General features: G+C 52.1%; 1 protein-coding gene across 1 annotated transcript in view; it reads left to right on the top strand.

Moving 5' to 3' along the window:
- The window catches only part of LOC144730625 (tumor protein p73-like), a 46,752-nt gene that overhangs the window by 464 nt on the left and 30,135 nt on the right, over nucleotides 1-16,153 (top strand). The window contains exons 3-6 of the mRNA XM_078611273.1: nucleotides 100-212; nucleotides 14,942-15,084; nucleotides 15,203-15,456; nucleotides 15,628-15,736. Coding sequence (XP_078467399.1) covers nucleotides 100-212; nucleotides 14,942-15,084; nucleotides 15,203-15,456; nucleotides 15,628-15,736 — 619 coding nt within the window. The remainder of the gene's footprint in view (nucleotides 1-99; nucleotides 213-14,941; nucleotides 15,085-15,202; nucleotides 15,457-15,627; nucleotides 15,737-16,153) is intronic.

The following is a 16,153-nucleotide window of genomic DNA, read 5'->3' as shown; positions in this document are numbered from 1 at the left end:
CTGTCTCTGTCTCTCTGTCTCTCTGTCTCTCTGTCTCTGTCTCTCTGTCTCTGTCTCTCTGTCTCTCTGTCTGGGCGCCCACGGAACCCCTCCGAGTAGTTCCCGTGGCGCCGCCGGATTCCCCGTCGGTGGAGAAGCCGACATCGACGGACGTCACAGCCCGCTCACAAACGGGATGCTGCCCCTGGGAGTGGACCGGCAGCACACACGCGGTTATCTACTGACGTCTGTCGTCACCGATGGAGTGGTCGGCACCTTTGACCGAGGGCTGGAAGCCTCCCTTGCACTTGCCATTCTACCTTAAACACTCTTGTTGCCCCCCCCCCCGCAGACGGCCCTGCCTCCACACCTCCATTGTTATTGTTACAATTGTTCTTGTTGATGGTTTTCTGGCTGGTTGCCGTCGACCCCGATGCGGGTTGGTTTCAGTACTGTTTGCAGCCGGGACGGCTGATTTTTTTGATGGGGAGTATCGTGAGCAACCATGAAGGGGGCGAACAGAGGGAGGTGCGAGCGAGTTGACAGGGATCACGTCATGTCACGGGTGGTGTAAGGGGGGGTAACTTCGAGGTAGGGGGAGGAGCCGCCAAAGGGGTACATAAGGGGGACCCCGTGACGACGGCGTGACCGCTGTGGGGAGCCATGGCAAGGATCGGCTGCAAGGTGCCTCTCCGTCCTCATCGCCGGGCGGTGTTGGATGAACCCCCGCTCCGAGTAGACGAGTGGGAGAGCCAAGGGAATAGTCGAGAGTGGGGTCCCGAGCATTCAGGAAGGATCGGCTGAGAGAGGGTTTCTCTCTCCTCGTCGCCGGGCGGTGTTGGATGAACCCCCGCTCCGGGCAGACGAGAGAGCCCTCAAGGATAGCCGAGGGCAGGACCAGATATAGTTCAGTGTCCGGGGTAAAGGGCCCAGATAGAGAGCGCCTACCTCTGGTGTGAGTTTAGAGTGTTGAGTGCAACAGTGTTTCATAAACGGCAACAGCCCTTATAGTATTGCTCGTCTCCGTGTGGTTCTATGCCACAGCAGCAGTATAATAACGCTTCAGTTTAGTGCAGTACAATAAATAATGCATTAGTTGAGTGCAGTACAATAACCCGTGAGTTGGTGCAGTACAATAACACTGGTCAACAAAAACTAAAAATCTGGACTTTTGCAGCTGTTTTAGACTAATTTCAGGGTGCTGATTCCAAATCTGATCTCAGATTTGCTCTATCGGCATACCCCATTTTCATTGATTTTACCCGAAATTAACTATGTCACTTATGATTGCAAGTTGTTGCGAGTCAGTGACTGCTTTATTGTTAAAATATGGTGCTGTATTTTTAGGATAGTGTGTTTATAATATAATTTTATGTAGATATCCACATTTATTTAATCTTTTTCTTCTGCAGTTTTTTTTGAAAATGCAATATTTGATATCTCAAAAACCTGATGTGATAGAAAAAACTGATGCCAGATTTGAATGGACTTTTTATTATTTTTTTTACAATAATGTCTCATAGTGTATTGTATTACATTGCTCTGTTTTTTTCTTGTTTACCTTTTCTTGTTTCATTGTATGTAATGGCTGAGATTAGGGATTAATAAAATACAACCATAACCACAATCGTATCAACATAAATCTATTTTATAGCAATATATTGGGGGGGGGGGGCATTTTGAGCATATTTTAATATTGGGGGGGGGGATGTGTCCCCCCAAATATATATTATAATTACAGCCTTGGAGTGCAGTATAATGACGCTTAGTAATAATAACGCACGAGTTGCTGCAGTTGCATGCTGTTTTGATGTGTAATTGTTGTTCTTGTTTGTTCATTGGCACCACAAGCAGGGGTCGATCTTGACCAGGGAATCACGGTGACGATGAGAACCCCCCACAGGGAGGCCCTGGGAGACGATGCCCCTTCCTCGGCGTGCTCATTATACAATCGGTCAGCTGCCCAGCAGCGGGCGTGCGACGCGAGGCCAAACAAAACGCAACGACTCCCTTCATCTTCGCCAGAGGAGGACACATTGATGGCCAGGCTGCGGAGGTCCAATTAACTGTACAAGGTCTCCATTATCTCACGAGAGAGAGAGAGATTGCGCGTCTTTCTCGTGGGAAACATCTGATGAGAAATGAAATGAAATCACGCGTACGCATTGCTCGATTGACGATGCCGGTGTCCCGCCACTCAAACTGCGGGCAGACCGACATTGCCTCGGGCACCGTGCGCGCTTCACGTCGGCCCGAGTCAGAACGCACGTCGGCTTCGTCCCGCAGGAATCCGATGAGCTGCAAAGCTCTTCATTCACACACGTCCAGTAGGATCGCGAGCGTGGCGATGGCTCCCGTGGTGATCCCTCATGCGCCCCCCCCCCCCTCAACTTGTAAAGCAGCCTAATTCTAGATTTGAAGCTTTCGTGACTGCAAGGATTCATATTCTTAGGTTTTTTTCGGTAAAGTCACGTAGGTTAAAACATTTAAATTAATAAAAGTAAAATAAAATAAATAATAATCACGACGTTTCGGAGGCAACACAAGCTTCCGTCTTCAGGTGGAACCGTCACAGCACGCTTGCTGTATCAAGTAAATTGTAAAGCAGCCCCCATGCATCACCACCCGTGCGCCGTCGCAGACAGAAGAGCCAACAGCAGCAGCGCGTGCAGTGGGCGGCGGCGGCGTCGATAAAGGAGTCGGAATGAATATGGAGAGCCGCCGCGACACCCGCGATGAGTTGACAGCCACGAGGCTGCAGAGACGAACTTCGGGAGTCGTCAATGAGGGCCCCGACGATTTGTTTTAAACGGAGGCCCGAAGATTCGCCGCTGTAGGCGAGCGAGCGTGGGCACGGGTAGCTGACGGGACGCGTGGAGGTGAGGGCCACTCCGAGGATTACGCGAGACTCTGGGCCAAGCGGCGGGTGACCAGTGGGAGAGAACGCGAGCCGAAGAGTTGTACAACTTCGATTTAAAGCTTTCATGACTGCAGGGATTCATCTTGTTGGTTCTTTCGGTAAAGTCACGTAGAAGGGAAATAATAAAACATAATAAAATACAATTCTCACGACGTTTCGGCCACAACGCAAGCAGCCGTCCTCAGGTGAAGAACAGGTCTGTCGGAAAGACAGCGTCTGAATGAACACCACCAAGCTTAGCAGCGTATATTTAAGCTGGGTTAGAGGGGGGGAAGGGCGCCTTGACAAATGAATTTGCATATCAAGAGGAATTTATCATATTTATGAAAAATGCAGATATGGGATTAGTCACTACTTATGGAATGCGTAGGAGGTGAGGGGGGTCTCAAAGTCATATTATGCCCATGCATTATGTATATATGTGTTAAGGGGCCATCCATTGAGTAGGTACGCATGGAGGGGGGAGGAGGGAGGTTAACCCAAACGCGTAGCTTGCGTATGGGGGGTCTGCTGACAATGTGCGCATAGGAAACTGGGCGGGGGGTGAAGCCTCGATAATAATGTGTCTACATTGGCCTTCAAATGAGTTAGATTGTCCAGCGGTGTGGTCTGTCTGTTTGCTTAAACACGTCAATATTATTAATCCTTGATCGTTTCTGCGTGGATTAAATATCGGCCGTTCTATAGCATTCGGGGGGGGAAGGGGGGAGGGGTCAAGTTTTGATAGATTTTTGCGTACCCAATCAATGGATGACCCCTTATGGGGCGCCACGGTAGCGAGATGTTAACTACCTCGCCTGGTGTGCAGGAGGTCGTGGGTTCTATCCCGACCCTGACGCCTGCTGCTGCTGCTGCTGTATATTTGGAGTTTGCGTGTCTCTCATCATCATCACGGTGGCTATGAGATGTTAACTACCTCGCCTGGTGTACAGGAGGTCGTGGGTTCGATCCCGACCCTGACGCCTGCTGCTGCTGCTGTATATTTGGAGTTTGCGTGTCTCTCTCTCTCATCATCATCACGGTGGCTAGGAGATGTTAACTACCTCGCATGGGATACAGGAGGTCGTGGGTTCCATCCCGACCCTGACGCCTGCTGCTGCTGCTGTATATTTGGAGTTTGCGTGTCTCTCTCCCCTTGGTCGCGTGGATGTGGCTGCTGTACATTCCCACACGATGATGATGATGAGCCACTTCGTTTGGCTATCATCTGCGGCCAGGTCGCTTCTGAAAAAGGTGCTACAGATTTCAGTGAGGACCGTAGCTGGTAAAGTAAAATAAAATAGTCCAGTTTCATTTGAACAGCCCACGACTGTTAGGGATGAGACTGGGCAGGTGTTAGGGCTGGGTGGTGTTAGTGTTAGGGCTGGTGTTAGTGTTAGGGCTGGGCTGGTGTTAGTGTGAGGGCTGGTGGTGTTAGGGCTGGGTGGTGTTAGTGTTAGGGCTGGGCTGGTGTTAGTGTAAAGGACGAAGGTCAGGGTAATGCCAGAGATGGTCGCCTCCATCTCCCCCGACTCCCCGCGAGGTGGTGGCTCCACGCGAGGTGGTGGAGTTGGATATTCGAATTCCCCAGAACACGCTTCACCTCGCAATCAGCGTCTCCACAGTGTTCACTGTCATCCTCCTCTTTAAAGTTTCCAAACAAGATTATTCAAATTAACACGTAGGCTTTTGCGACCAATATTATTCACAATCAACGTATTATTTTTGAGTACGACGCTTCGCTGGTAATTGTAAATGTTGTGGTTTCACGCTTCAATACACCGGTGGGCTAAAGCAGTGAACTATTTTGTCTTTTGTCAACGTGACACTTTGTTGCTGATTGGCCGTGTCGGGTGGTGGAGGGTTACGACACATTTATAACTAACGCGATCTAACCCCAAAACGTTGATTATGAAGATGATTCAAACTTACATCTTTTTTTCATTATTTTACCAGGTATGGCCCCACTGAGCGTGTTATTAACTCCTCAGAACCAACCTGCCAATTACAAATGATAACGCTCGGTGAAGTGGATTATTGCCATCACGTGGAAATGTATCGCTGCCAAATTCTCTAAACGCGTGATGATGTTGATTCCAAATTTGGAAGGTAAAACCCGGAGAAAAATCCACGCGACCACGTGGCGAGAGAGAGAGAGAGAGATACACGCAAACTCCAAATAGATAGCAGCAGGCGTCAGGGTCGGGATCGAACCCACGACCTCCTGTACACCAGGCGAGGTAGTTAACATCTCCTAGCCACCGTGATGATGATGATGAGAGAGAGAGACACCTAAACTCCAAATATACAGCAGCAGGCGTCAGGGTCGGGATCGAACCCACGTCCTCCTGTACACCAGGCGAGGGAGTTAACATCTCCTAGCCACCGTGATGGTGATGAGAGAGAGAGAGAGACGCAAACTCCAAATATATAGCAGCAGGGTCGGGATCGGGATCGAACCCACGACCTCCTGTAGACCAGGCGAGGTAGTTAACATCTCCTAGCCACCGTGACGCGTTTAGCTCGGACACGTGATCAGAGCCACGTGTGTGTTTGCATGCTCGCCACGAGCACCGCGTGTGGTTAATGCAGTAACTTGACTCCTTGCAAAAAGGTTTCTATTTTGTGTTTGAGCATCTTAACACGAGGCCTGGTTCTATTGCCGGCAAGGGTTAAAGCTCTTCTTACGTTTTCACACTTTGACATGCGCCAAAAGGTCCCCGCGTTATTCTCTTGTGGCCGCGAGGCGTCGCTGTTATACCACGACAACGACTAAGACGGCAACGCCTGCGAATCACCGACCGTGCAGATATTAGCCGAACAAAAACACGGGGGCGTTTCACACGACGCTGTGATAACCAATGGGATCGCTCGATCCATTGATCGATTGGCAATTGATTGTGGAGCCACGGTGATTCACCCGCAACACAAAGCTAAGGCGGTGTCCACGTCGATTGTATTAATCGTGATTTTAAGTCACGTAGGTAGAAAAAATAATACTGGTAGGAACCTCCTAGTTCCACCAGCCCACAGGGGATTATTGTGTCCGTCCGTCGTGCAGGGAGGAGCTGGGTGGGGAGGGAGGGGTTGGGTGGGGAGGGTGGGGAGGGGCTGGGTGGGGAGGGTGGGGAGGGGTTGGGTGGGGAGGGTGAGGAGGGGCTGGGTGGGGCTGGGTGGGGAGGGGCTACTCACCCCGTGGTGCCCTTATAAAACTCAACGTTTAACCTACTCACGCCGGCTTGTGCCCGCCCTCACAGTCGGGCCTATTTGCGGAATACACCACGCCGCCGTTGACCCTGCAGGCCATTGACCGAGCAACCCAACGTTCCTACCAGCTCCCTCCGCAGAAGGAGGAATGTGTTAGACCACGACGTTTCGATCGCAACAACAAGCGATCGTCTTCTTGCTGCGGTTGTCCCACCTGATGAGGAGTGCTTGTGTTGCGATCCAAACGTCGTGATTTGTTTAGTTTAATTTTATTTTCTACCCACGTGACTTTACCTAAAGAACCAAAGACTATGTCTATTGTATTGCTACGTCCGATTTTCTATGACGCTGCGCTGTGCGAGTGCGCACAAGACCATTTGCATTCTCAATTGTATTCTACGAGTGTCAGATTTGATATGAGACTGTGTCGTGCGAGTGCGTGTGTCAGTGGCCAGTCATGATGGTTATTGATGGTAAATGTGTGTGAGTGTGTAAGTTGTTCGGTGTAATGATGAGTAATGGCTAGGAGCAGCCGCACCAGCAACAACACCAGAACTAACAACAACACCAGAATCAACAGCAGCTGCCGTACCAGCAACAACACCAGAACTAACAGCAGCAGCATGGGCCCTGGGGGCCGTCCATAAATGACGTCACGCGATTTTGTACGATTTTTTTACCCCCCCTTTCGTCACACGGCGTCTCAAAAAGTCAGACCCCCCCTCAAATATGACGTCACAAAGCTCTGCCCCCCCCCCCCCCGAAAAAAATAAAACATGCTTCAAATCGCTTTAAACTATTGTCATTGTAGTGCGTATTTAATGTGGCGCTGCACTCTGATGTTGTAGGAGAAAACATTTATTAAAAAGTCGATTGAATTAAGTAGAACGTGTTGTCTATATGTATTTAAAGTTGCGCATTTTGATGTGACCACATATCTCAACCCCCCCCCCCTCGTCACACATCGTCACAAATGTCTGACCCCCCCCCTAGGTGCGTGACGTCGTTTATGGACGGCCCCCTGGTGCAAGGAATGAAACGTGCCCCCCCCCCATTTCCCACCGAACCCACAACGCTCAGATGTCCCGCCCGCACATCACGGTGGCCAGGAGATGTTAACCACCTCGCCTGGTCTACAGGAGATGTTGACTACCTCGCCTGGTCTACAGGAGATGTTAACCACCGCGCCTGGTACACAGGAGATGTTAACTATCTCGCCTTGTCTACAGGAGATGTTAACTACCTCGCCTGGTCTACAGGAGATGTTAACCACCTCGCCTGGTACACAGGAGATGTTAACTACCTCGCCTAGTACACAGGAGATGTTAACTACCTCGCCTGGTACACAGGAGATGTTGACTACCTCGCCTGGTCTACAGGAGATGTTAACTACCTCGCCTGGTACACAGGAGATGTTAACCACCTCGCCTGGTACACAGGAGATGTTAACTACCTCGCCTGGTACACAGGAGATGTTAACCACCTCGCCTGGTACACAGGAGATGTTAAGTACCTCGCCTGGTACACAGGAGATGTTAAGTACCTCGCCTGGTACACAGGAGATGTTAACCACCTCGCCTGGTACACATGAGATGTTAACTACCTCGCCTGGTACACAGGAGATGTTAAGTACCTCGCCTGGTACACAGGAGATGTTAACCACCTCGCCTGGTACACATGAGATGTTAACTACCTCGCCTGGTCTACAGGAGATGTTAACTACCTCGCCTGGTCTACAGGAGATGTTAACTTTCTCGCCTGGTGTGCAGGAGACGTTAACTACCTCGCCTGGTATACAGGAGATGTTAACTACCTCGCCTGGTGGCCAGAAGATGTTAACTACCTCGCCTGGTCTACAGGAGATGTTAACTACCTCGCCTGGTCTACAGGAGTTCGTGGGTTCGATCGTGACCCTGACGCCTGCTGCTGCTGTACATTTGGAGTTTACGGTTTCTCTCTCATCATCATCACGGTGGCCAGGAGATGTTAACTACCTCGCCTGGTGTGCAAGAGGTCGTGGGTTCGATCCCGACCCTGACGCCTGCTGCTGCTGTGTATTTGGAGTTTGCGTGTCTCTCTCATTATCATCATCACGGTGGCTATGAGATGTTAACCACCTCGCCTGGTACGCAGGAGGTCGTGGGTTCGATCCCGACCCTGACGCCTGCTGCTGCTGTATATTTGGAGTTTGCGTGTCTCTCTCTCATCATCGTCACGGTGGCTAGGAGATGTTAACCACCTCGCCTGGTGTCCATGAGGTCGTGGGTTCGATCCCGACCCTGACGCCTGCTGCTGCTGTATATTTGGAGTTTGCGTGTCTCTCTCATCATCATCACGGTGGCTAGGAGATGTTGACTACCTCGCCTGGTCTACAGGAGGTCGTGGGAACGATCGTGACCCTGACGCCTGCTGCTGTATAATTGGAGTTTGCGTGTCTCTCTCCCCTCTCCCCCCGTGGTCGCGTGGATTTTTCTCCGGGTACTCCGGTTTTTCCCTCCACGTTCAGAATCAACATCACGCGTTAAGCGTATTTGGCTTGAGATACACATCCACGTGATGATGATGATGATCATGATGACGATGGGCCACTTGGTTGAGATATTACAATTTGCGATAGCCACAGGTCCGCTTCTGAAAAAGAGCCACACATCTCAAATGGGGCCTTACCTGGTAAAATAAATAAATAAAACTAGTTAATAGTTCTGGGCAGCTGTGCGTCCTCCCCAAACACTCGCCCGGCTCCCTGGCTAAAATTAACCCTCGAATCTCCCCGCATTCCCTCTGAACCCGTTCCTAACTCCCCCCACCCCCCACCCCCACCACCACACCTGCCACCTCCCCACACCTGCCCCCCACCCCCTCCCTCCAGCCCCACCCACCCACACCTCGCTCGTTAGAGTGGTCGCGTGCGCGCCTCCACGTGCCGGGTACAACTCCCGCTGTCCCCCCGAGTCATCCTCACGATTACACCCCCCACCCCCCTTCTACCCCCACCCACCACTCCCTCCCCCCACCTCCCTTCTCCCCCCACCCCCACCCTCCTTCTCCCCCCACCCCCCTTCTCCCCCCACCCCCCTTCTCCCCCCCACCCACCCGGCACGCGTCCACGCGCGCCTGTGCTGGGGGGGGGGTCAGGTGGGGTCACGCCCCCTGAGCTCCTGGCTCCGAGTGGGGTCACGCCCCGTGACCTCCTGGCTCCGAGTGGGGTCACGCCCCGTGACCTCCTGGCTCCAAGTGGGGTCACGCCCCCTGACCTCCTGGCTCCGAGTGGGCTACTCAGTCGGTGGCAGAGGTCAGCGAAGTGGCAATCGCCTGGGTTCGATTCCCGACTCGCTCTGCGTGGAGATGGAGTACCTCCTCCTGTTGTGCGGCGTGAGCAATGCCGGGATGAAGCTCGTTGCGGGGCCTGTAACATATGTTAAAAAGGGGCCCTAAATAAATAAAATAAACGTAAATATTAAAACGCACGTGTTTTACTTGCACAGTAAAGTAATTGTTTGTATTTGCTATACAGCCAGATAATACGACAAATCGCTAACCTTAAACACAATGGCGGAGCCAGGATTTTCAGGTAGTGGGGAGCAGACAACCCCTCCAGCAATGAAACATGATAGAGGAGTTGTTAGTTAGTGAGGACTTGTTAGTAACTAAGGACTTGTCCCTTGGTTTTTATTCGTGTGCGGCGATGACGCAGCCATCGATCGAGGGTCGAATTCGAACCGCGTCGTGTGATCGGCATCGCGCTCGCTGAAGCTGTTGATGCCTTCAGGGAAGTCGTGTACTGGATACGCAACTGCGCACAATTCTGTGAGTCATTTATAACTGCTTCGCCGTTACTTATTGCCAATTATGGACTCAGACTATTGTCCTATCATCTCATAATAACGTAATAACATGCTACACAGTGGCAGTGGGGGTCGCAAAATGCCGATTTATTACTAAAAAAACCCCAATAATCCGATCGAAATTAGGGATTTCGATCTGATCATAGGGGGGGCACGTGCCACCCCCACTGCTTAAACACCCAGTCGTTCGTAAAAGTTGAAGGCGGTATAGTACTATAGTAATAGAGCAAGTGCAGAATCACTGAACCGGAATTGATAGCTTGAAAACATTTATCGCGGGGCCCTTGAAAGTGCGGGGCCCGTAGCATTTGATACTTTTGCTCCTCGGATAATCCGGCAACTGGGAGTGTGAGCGTGGTGTGGCACATTAGGAATGGATCACTCTTTTAAGTATGTCCTTGTGCAGCAAGGGAGTAAAGTGTGGTTCTGTGAAGGTCCTGATGTGCTGTGCAGTGCATCAACGCACGCGTGTACAGCAGCATGTGATGACTGAGTCGGGCCTGTAGGTGGCTGGCAGGGTTAATGAATAACCGCACGTGTAAACCAGCCACGTGGTTAATGGCGTCTCGGAAGAATTGCTGCGTGTAACACACGTGTTGTTGCATTTCACAGGTAAAGGACCCAAAGGTTGTTTTTGATCGTTATATAAATGTTCTAGACTTGTTCTAGACTTTAAGCTTGGCTTTGAATTGTTCGTTTGTGATATATGCAATTAGAGGCGTTTTAGCACTGTGCATTGTAAAGGGATGACGCACTGTAATTAGTTACTGTCATTGTAATTCTCTAACTCTAATACTGTTTAGTCTATAACCATGCCCATGTACCCAGAGTATGACTACTTGCAATGCTATTGAGAATAGGACACATGTAAAGTAGTAAGCTGTACAATGGTGAGATACAGTACGTATACTGTACACATACAGTACATATAATGGGTGTAATATACCGATATAAGTGGATGGTATAGATAGACATACAGCTTAGGATTAAAGTAATAGTCGAATAGTGATGTGCAAATGTGATTGTCAAAGACAAGGATGGTTTATAAGTAGTAGAATTGGGTTTAAGAGAAAGAGTTATTGAATAACCGCACGTGTAAACCAGCCACGTGGTTAATGGCGTCTCGGAAAAATTGCTGCGTGTAACACGCGCTGTTGCATTTTACAGAGTGACGGTGCGGTTCTTCACAAGATTAATATTAACCACAATAAATAAATGTGCTTGCCCTCGATTTGGAGCACCTGCCCACGTCCTTCATTTCGAGTGTGCAACAGTGGAGTTTGTATGTTCCCGCCCGTCCTGTCGTGCACCGAGTCGGTGTGGAAGTGTGCATGCTCTCGCTGCTATTGTGCAGAGTGACAGTGAGAGACGCGGTGAGATTTGAGAGCGTTTAGGGGGCTCAAAACTCCGAAAGTTGGCCAGAGTCGGGGTGCACAGGTGGTGCATCTGCCAGCCATCTCAGTCAAACCCATGGCACCTTGGGCTTCACGTGGCGTCAAGGTGCACCTAGCCTGGCACAAGCCCCGTGGTTAATAGAGTGATAGAGTGTGAGCATGGAAGGGATCGGATAGCTACGAACCCGGCGATCCGGGTTAAAACCTCACTCGTGGTCACCAAGTAGCGACGATTATTTGAACCAGTCTTGGGCCTGTGTGTTCTCTCCTTCCATAGCGACACAAACACAATCCAAAAGGGTATTGACCGAAACATTTGAACGTTGGGAAATCCCTCTGCAAATCGTTTAATTGTGGGATCACAGCAGCCGCGGCAACACGCGGGATATCGAAGATAAAGAAGCAGATGATGTCACAATGCTAGGAGGTGGTGGAGGAGGTCGAGGCGGAGGAAGTGAATGGGTGAATGAATGGGTGGGTGAGTGAGTGGGTGAGTGAATGAGTGGATAGGTGAGTAGGTGAATGAGTGGGTGAGTGGGTGAGTGAGTGGGTGAGTGAGTGGGTGAGTGAGTGAGTGAGTGGATAGGTTAGGAGGTGAGTGGATGAGTGGGTGAATGATTGGGTGAGTAGGTGAGCGGCGAGGTGAGTAGGTGAGTGAATATGTGCGTGGGTGGGTGAGTCGGTGAGTGGGTGGGTGAGTGGATAGGTGAGTGGATGAGTGGGTGAATGATTGGGTGAGTAGGTGAGTGAATATGTGAGTGGGTGAGTCGGTGAGTGAGTGGGTGAGTGAGTGGATAGGTGAGGAGGTGAGTGGATGAGTGGGTGAATGATTGGGTAAGTAGTTGAGTGGCGAGGTGAGAAGGGGAGTGAATATGTGAATGGGTGGGTGGGTGAGTCGGTGAGTGAGTGAGTGGGTGAGTGAGTGAATAGGTGAGTAGGTGATTGGATGAGTGTGTGAATGATTGGGTGAGTAGGTGAGTGGCTAGGTGAGAAGGTGAGTGAATATGTGAGTCAGTGAGTGAGTGGATGAGTGAGTGGGTGAGTGGCTAGGTGAGTGAGTGAGTGAGTGGCTAGGTGAGTGGGTGGGTGAGTGAGTGAGTGAGTGGGTGGGTGGGTGAGTGGGTGGGTGAGTGAGTGGGTGAGTGAGTGGCTAGGTGAGTGGGTGGATGAGTGAGTGGGTGAGTGGCTAGGTGAGTGAGTGAGTGGCTAGGTGAGTGGGTGGGTGAGTGAGTGAGTGAGTGGGTGGGTGAGTGAGTGAGTGGGTGAGTGAGTGGGTGAGTGAGTGAGTGGCTAGGTGAGTGGGTGAGTGAGTGGCTGGGTGAGTGGCTGAGTGGGTGAGTGAGTGGGTGAATGATTGGGTGAATAGGTGAGTGAGTGGATGAGTGAGTGGGTGAGTAGGTGAGTGGCTAGGTGAGTGAGTAGGTGAGTGGCTAGGTGAGTGGCTAGGTGAGTGGGTGAGTCGTGCGCACCACGTGACTGAGAGCCCCGGGCGGGACGCGGATCGGCTTTGTGAGCGGCGTCTTCTGGGAGGGCCACGCGGAGCCCGCAGATTCCCACACAGACAAAGCTCCCCCAGGTAGCCCGCACAGGCTGGTGGGGCAAGTGCTGTTAGCGAGCGCCTATTAAGGGACTGTTACTCCCGGCCGCCTTTGTCTTCCCAGTGCTGGTATTGAGACTCACCGCGTCAGGTACTAATTAAAGAGTATACAGTACATCTAGACTGTACACGCACTACAGTACACATATACACTGTACACACTACAGTACATCTAGACTGTACACACTACAGTACACATCTACACTGTACACACTACAGTACACATATACACTGTACACACTACAGTACACATATACACTGTACACACTACAGTACACATCTACACTGTACACACTACAGTACACATGTACACTGTACACACTACAGTACACATCTACACTGTACACACTACAGTACACATATACACTGTACACACTACAGTACACATCTACACTGTACACACTACAGTACACATATACACTGCACACACTACAGTACACATATATACTGTACACACTACAGTATACATCTACACTGTAATCACTACAGTACACATCTACACTGTACACACTACAGTACACATATACACTGCACACACTACAGTACACACATATAATGTACACACTACAACATACATCTACACTGTACTCACTACAGTACACATCTATACTGTACACACTACAGTACACCTCTACACTGTACACACTACAGTACACATCTACACTGTACACACTACAGTGCATATATGCACTGTACACACTACAGTACACATCTATACTGTACACACTACAGTACGCATATACACTGTACACACTACAGTACACATACATACTGTATACGCTACAGTATACATCGACACTGTACTCACTACAGTACACATCTATACTGTACACACTACAGTACACATATACACTGTACACAGTACAGTACACATCTACACTGTACACACTACAGTATACATCTAGACTGTACACACTACAGTACACACCTACACTGTACACACTACAGTACACATCTAGACTGTACACACACAGGTCGCGGTGGGGGCGAGTGGCGCGTGCCGGCACGTGCCCCCACCCCCCCGGCCCTCCTCACCCCCCCGGCCCTCCTCTGTAATGACCCCCCCCCCCCACTCCACGATCCCACACCCTGACAACCCCCACAACTCCAACCTCCTCCCTCCCCCACACCCCCCGCTTAACCCCCCCCCCCACCCCACCGTCCACGCTGCAGGTGCACATGGTGAGGGAGCGGTGAGCGGGGGGATGGGTGAGCGGGGGGATGGGTGAGTGTGTAGTAACATGGGGGATGTCACTGTGCAATGTTCCTACGTCGCGGACAGCACCGGGTGTGTTGCTGAGTGAGGCGGGCTCTAGTACCAGCCCTAGTGGGGCTTGGTGAGCGCTGGGATAGCGCGGGCACCACACATAGCGTATAATGCGGGCTCCCACAAGGTGGAGTGAGAGAGTGTCAGCCCAGGGGCAGGATTGCCCCGGGCCATGGCACTCTGGTTGACCCCGTAGACACGTGATCTGGAGTGTCCACAGAGAAGGCCCCAGGTGGGGGGACGAGGGGGTGATCACGTGTCCAGGGAGAGCTCTCCAGGGGGATGGAGGCGGGGCCGAGGGCGGAGTGGCTCCGACCGGGAGGATATAAGGTGGGTCCCTGAGAGGGACCAGAATCGCTGCATTCTACAAGCTGGAAGCTCTACGTCTACAAGCTGAAGCTCTACGTCTACAAGCTGGAAGCTCTACAGGCATCAACACGTGGCCGGGACCCGAGTGAGGGTCAGACCCTTCGTCGCTGTAACTCCTACGTATAGGGTAGTTAGCTTGGTGGTCACCACCCGAGGCTGTATCTGGTAAAGGGCAGTTAGCTCTTTGTGTTAGCGTGTTGATGTTATAATAAATGTGTTGCCTCTAAAGAGAAACGTCTGTGACTCAGTTTGACTCAACTATAACTGGTGTCGGAAGTGGCCAACACGGTAGTCTATACAGCTAGCAGTAGACTATGTCTACACGTCGCAGACCACATACCAGGACGTGGGACAGCGAGGACGAGGAACTCGTGTAACCTACAGCTCGGGAGGATGTGGGCGAGACGCTGCCAGTGGAGCAGGGCACCATCTGGGCGCTCGACGCTTCGCCGTCGCCGGAGGCGACCCTCTGGGAGGCGCACGGTCGCCTCACGGAGCTACTCCAAGCTGCGGTCCCGCTGGTGACAGTGGGAGCGGCGATGCCGCTCTGGACTTCGACTCCGCCGCCATTTCGCAACAGGCGGGAAACTTGACGGCGCAGCCCGTACATTGGCCGCCATTTTGTTGCCGGCGCGGGGCGTGCAGCCTGCCAAAATTGAAGATGAGCCGTCGGCGCCGAGGGACATCCCGGCTCTCCGACGTCGGCTTCCCTTTGTTAAAGAGTTCGCGGCCACCAGTGGTGACCTGAGGGCAGCTATCTACGAGCCTCCGGCGAACGCGCGCCACAAACTCGCCACACTACGGAGGGGGGAGACCGAGTCGGCCGTCGCCTTCCGTAGCGCGCTTTTGGCGCTGGCGAAAGCCGCCTTCCCGGAGATGGACCACGATGGGATCGACGCGTTGGTCCTCGAGAGATTTCTGGATTTCTGGCCTTGACGAAAACCCTCCACACCATTCTTCCAGCCGAAGATGATAACATCTCGTCTCTCAAGGTCGCTAAGTGCATCCAAGCCCAGCTACTTCTACAACGGGACGGGGCGCAGGTGACGTGTGCCGTGTCCCGCACGAAGCCGGGGCCACCTGATGGAGCGGAGCCCCTTCTGGCATGTGCATCAACTCGGGGTGGAGGCGACCGGCGTGGTGATGGCGCGCGGCAGACGGACGAGCAGCGGCGGCCAAGTTCGTCGTCTCGTTCCGGAGGCGGCCGTGTTACCTGCTACAATTGCGGCCTGCCAGGGCACGGGGCACGTGTCATCGGGCTGCCGCTTGCCACGACGGCGCCTCCAGCATCACCGCCATCTTATGCTTCCCTACACCCTGAGGCGAGTCGCGACGCACTCCACACTCGACCCCTAGCCTAACCTCACCCATCTAGACGTTTCGATTCGTGTCCCGGTCGCATGTCAGTACGGTGGGGGGGGGGTCCTATGTGTAATCGGGGAGTTCGTCAGCTCCGACCAGATCAGTCATGGCACTCTGGTTGACCCCGCAGACACGTGATCTGGAGTGTCCACAGAGAAGGCCCCAGGTGGGGGGGGGGGCTAGGGGGTGATCACGTGTCTAGGGAGAACTCTCGAGGGGGATGGAGAGGAAGAT

The sequence above is a fragment of the Lampetra planeri genome, chromosome 36 (genome assembly GCF_965212315.1).
Source record: "Lampetra planeri chromosome 36, kcLamPlan1.2.h2, whole genome shotgun sequence".
Classification (NCBI taxonomy): domain Eukaryota; kingdom Metazoa; phylum Chordata; class Hyperoartia; order Petromyzontiformes; family Petromyzontidae; genus Lampetra; species Lampetra planeri.
Note: the sequence above shows the minus strand (reverse complement) of the source record. Positions and strands in the feature narration are given on the sequence as shown.